Genomic DNA, 3,998 nt, shown 5'->3' with positions numbered 1-3,998 from the left:
AGATTCTAGGAACAAGGTAGGATTAAGAGAATCCTATGACTGTATCCTAATCACTATGATTACACTGTAATTAGTTTGGAAAGTTTTCATGAAAGAGAATGTTTCAGGAACCTATAGAATTATCAGTCAGTACCGTTTAATTATAAGAGAATAAATGTATTTTTTTTTTAATTTGGCTGCACTGGGTCTTAGTTGAGGCACACAGGATCTTTGTTGTCACATACAGGCTCTTAGTTGTAACATGAGGGATCCAGTTCCCTGACCAGAGATCAAACCTGGGCCTCCTGCATTGGAAATATGGAGTCTTAGAGTCGGACACGACTGAGAGACTGAACTGAACTGAACTGAACTGAATGACTAGACCACCAAACAAGCCTGAGAATAAGTGTAATTTAGAAATGAAGATCTAAGGAAGTGCCTTACTATGAGATGAGACATTCTTGTGCTAAGAGGGAATGGAAAAGCTGGGGATTGAGGTAAATATGAAAGGTAAGTAAAATCTAAGTTGTAGAAAATGATTCTAGAGAGTTGACATTCTCCTTTGAAACTACTAATGTTTCAGGAATGCAAATACTTTCCTAATCCCTGCCTGCATGTCCTTATTTTGGAAAGTGTACACAACTGGGTTTAATGTAGGGGTCACAAGAGTATAGAGTGCAGCTATCACTTTGTCCCTTTCAAATGTGTAGCTGGAAGCTGGGCGTATATAGGTGTAGATTACAGGAGAATAATAGAGAGACACCACTATGAGATGGGATGAGCATGTTGAGAAGGCCTTTCTCTTCCCTTCTGTAGTGCGGATGCGAAGAATGGCAGCAATGATAAAACAGTAGGAGATGCAGGTGAGGGTGAAGTCACCTACAGCCAGAGTAATATCGGCAAGATACACCATCACTTCGTTGATTCTCACTGGGCTGCAGGACAAATCTAGAAGCGGGGGTATCTCACAGAAGAAGTGGTCAATGGTGTTTGATCCACAGAAGGTCAGCCTTAGGATGAGACCTGTGTGTACCCAGGAGTTGGTTACTGCAAGAGCCATGACAACACTGAGCAAGGCCACACACATATAGTGGTTCATAATAGCACTGTAGCGTAGAGGGAAACAGATGGCCACATAGCGGTCATAGGCCATAGTGGTGAAAAGAACCATCTCAGCACCCAGGGACCATGTGAAGAAGAAGAGCTGGGACATGCAGCCTCCGTAGGAGATGGTCTTTCTTGATGTTAGCATGGTTGCAAGTATTTTTGGTATTATGCTTGTGCAGTTGATGTCTACGATAGCCAGGGCCAGAAGGAGAACATACATGGGGGTATGCAGGCTAGCGTCATAGACTATGGCAGTGACAATAAGCATATTGCCAAGGAAAGCCACGAAGTAGATGAAGAGAAAGATAATGAAGAGAACTCCCTGGAGTTCAGGTTTTTGAGTGAGGCCTAGGATCATGAATTCGGTTACAATGCTGTTATTCATCTTGCTTTTGTGATTAAATGGTAGACAGTGCAGAGAGTAGACAACTGTGAATTAAAGGTGTCTGGGTGCAGCTATTAGAAGATTGTGTGTGTATGTGTGAATTTAGTGATTTGATTACAATATCTACTATTCTCCTGATGAATGCCATTTTCTGATGTATGTTCTTTCATGACTCCATTAAAGGGAATCCTGTAATTGAAAAGAAAAAGATTAAAAAAAAGTCTTTAAATTTAAAAATTGTCATATTAGTTGAAATTTGTCTTTGCATAACTTACATTCATATATACACATATAAACACAATGGAAAAATGACATAGTTACGTAATATCTCACTCAGTTCAGTTCAGTCACTCAGTCGTGTCGACTCTTTGCGACCCCATGAATCGCAGCACGCCAGGCCTCCCTGTCCATCACCATCTCCTGGAGTTCACTCAGACGCACGTCCATCGAGTCCATGATGCCATCCAGCCATCTCATCCTGTCGTCCCCTTCTCCTCCTGCCCCCAGTCCCTCCCAGCATCAGAGTCTTTTCCAATGAGTCAACTCTTCACATGAGGTGGCCAAAGTACTGGAGTTTCAGCTTTAGTATCATTCCTTCCAAAGAAATCCCAGGGCTGATCTCCTTCAGAATGGACTGGTTGGATCTCCTTGCAGTCCAAGGGACTCTCAAAAGTCTTCTCCGATACCACAGTTCAAAAACATCAATTCTTCGGCGCTCAGCCTTCTTCACAGTCCAGCTCTCACATCCATACATGACTACTGGATAAACCATAGCCTAGACTAGACGGACCTTTGTTGGCAAAGTAATGTCTCTGCTTTGCAATATATTATCTAGGTTGGTCATAACTTTTCTTCCAAGGAGTAAGCATCTTTTAATTTCATGGCTGCAGTCACCATCTGCAGTGATTTTGGAGCCCCCCGCCCCCGCCAAAAAAAGTCTGACACTGTTTCCACTGTTTCCCCATCCATTTCCCATGAAGTGATGGGACCAGATGCCATGATCTTCATTTTCTGAATGTTGAGATTTAAGCCAACTTTTTCACTCTCCACTTAAACTTTCATCAATATCTCACTAATTTTGTAAATAACATGTTATCTTCCCTGAAACATATATAAATAGATAGGAATATCTGTAACTATAATAGAAGCTGACAGGGATAATTGTAGTGGAAACATTTCAGGAGAAAAATACTAAGAGAATATCCTGAAGCTGGATAGTCATGGGACTAATGATTAATTAATTGGGTCCAAGGAGTAAGTAATTTAGTCAAATGCCTGCCTTGCTATTTTGTTTCTTTAGTTTGACAAGCACAATTCTAAAACTGAGTGAATTTTTTTCTCATGCTGTCTTAGAAAGGCAAGAGGGTTTGATTTAAATTAGAAAATTGAGGATTACGTCTCTATTGGGGCTTCCCTGATAGCTCAGGGAGTAAAGAATCTGCCTGCAATGCAGGAGACACCGGTTCAGTTCCTGGGTCAGGAAGATCCCCTGGAGAAGGATAGGCTACCCTCCCCAGTATTCTTGGGCTTTCCTGGTGGCTCAGGAGGGTTTGATTAAAATTAGAAGGTTGAGGATTACATCTCTATTACACTGCAGTTGTTAATTGACACTTAACTGTCATAACTTCAGGCTTGTTTTGTTCAAAATTGGTACAAATTCTGACAAATATTAGATATCCTACAGACAGAATGTAACTTTCTTGAGGATAATCAAGTAAAGAGGCAGCTAGAATTTTTTTTTCCCTAAAAACTTTCACTAGGTACATAATGAAAATCCTTGTTATATTCTTCCTCAAAACCTCTAATTTAAAAAACAAAAACAAAAACCTCTGCAGTATTTTGTTAACTCTTCTAATTTTTCTTAGTTATTTGGCTAATTTTTTTTTATAGACATACAGTTGATTTACAATGTTATGTTAATTTCTGTTGTACAGAAAAGTGATTCAGTTATATATCCCTCTTATATTCTCTTCCATATGGTTTATCACAGGATATTGAATATGGTTCCCTGCACTATACATTAGGACCTTGTTGTTTATCTATTCTATATATAATAGTTTGCATCTGTTAACCTCAAACTCACAGTCCATCCCTTCTCCTCTCCCCCTTGGCAACCAATCACAGGTAAGCTCTCTATGTTTTCAAGTCTGTTTGTTTTCTGGATAGGTTCATTTATGTCATATTTCAAATTCTACAAATAACTAACATTGTATAGTATCTGTATTTTTCTTTCTGAGTTACTTCACTTACTATGATAATCTCTAAATACACCCATGTTTTTGCAAATGGTACTATTTCATTCTTTTTATGGCTGAATAGTATTCTATTGTATATATGTGCCACATTTAAAAAAACTAGAAATAGAGTTATCATATGATTCAACAATCCTATTCCTGGACATATATTTGGTCAAAACTATAATTCAAAAGATACATGCACCTTTATGTTCATATCAGCTCTATTCACAGTAGCCAAGACATAAGAACAACATAAATGTCCATCAACAGGTGAATGGATTTAAAGATCC

General features: G+C 39.0%; 1 protein-coding gene across 1 annotated transcript; it reads right to left on the bottom strand.

The window, feature by feature from the left end:
• Window positions 1–550: 550 nt before the first annotated feature.
• On the bottom strand, window positions 551–1,471 carry LOC120863787 (olfactory receptor 13G1). The gene has a single exon (XM_040240353.1). The coding sequence runs from the start codon at window positions 1,469–1,471 to the stop codon at window positions 551–553; it is 921 nt and encodes a 306-aa protein (XP_040096287.1).
• Between the last annotated feature and the right edge of the window lie 2,527 nt (window positions 1,472–3,998).

Source organism: Oryx dammah, unplaced genomic scaffold, assembly GCF_014754425.2.
Source record: "Oryx dammah isolate SB20612 unplaced genomic scaffold, SCBI_Odam_1.1 HiC_scaffold_5, whole genome shotgun sequence".
In the NCBI taxonomy this organism is placed as follows: domain Eukaryota; kingdom Metazoa; phylum Chordata; class Mammalia; order Artiodactyla; family Bovidae; genus Oryx; species Oryx dammah.
This window is presented reverse-complemented; position numbering and strand designations above follow the sequence as displayed.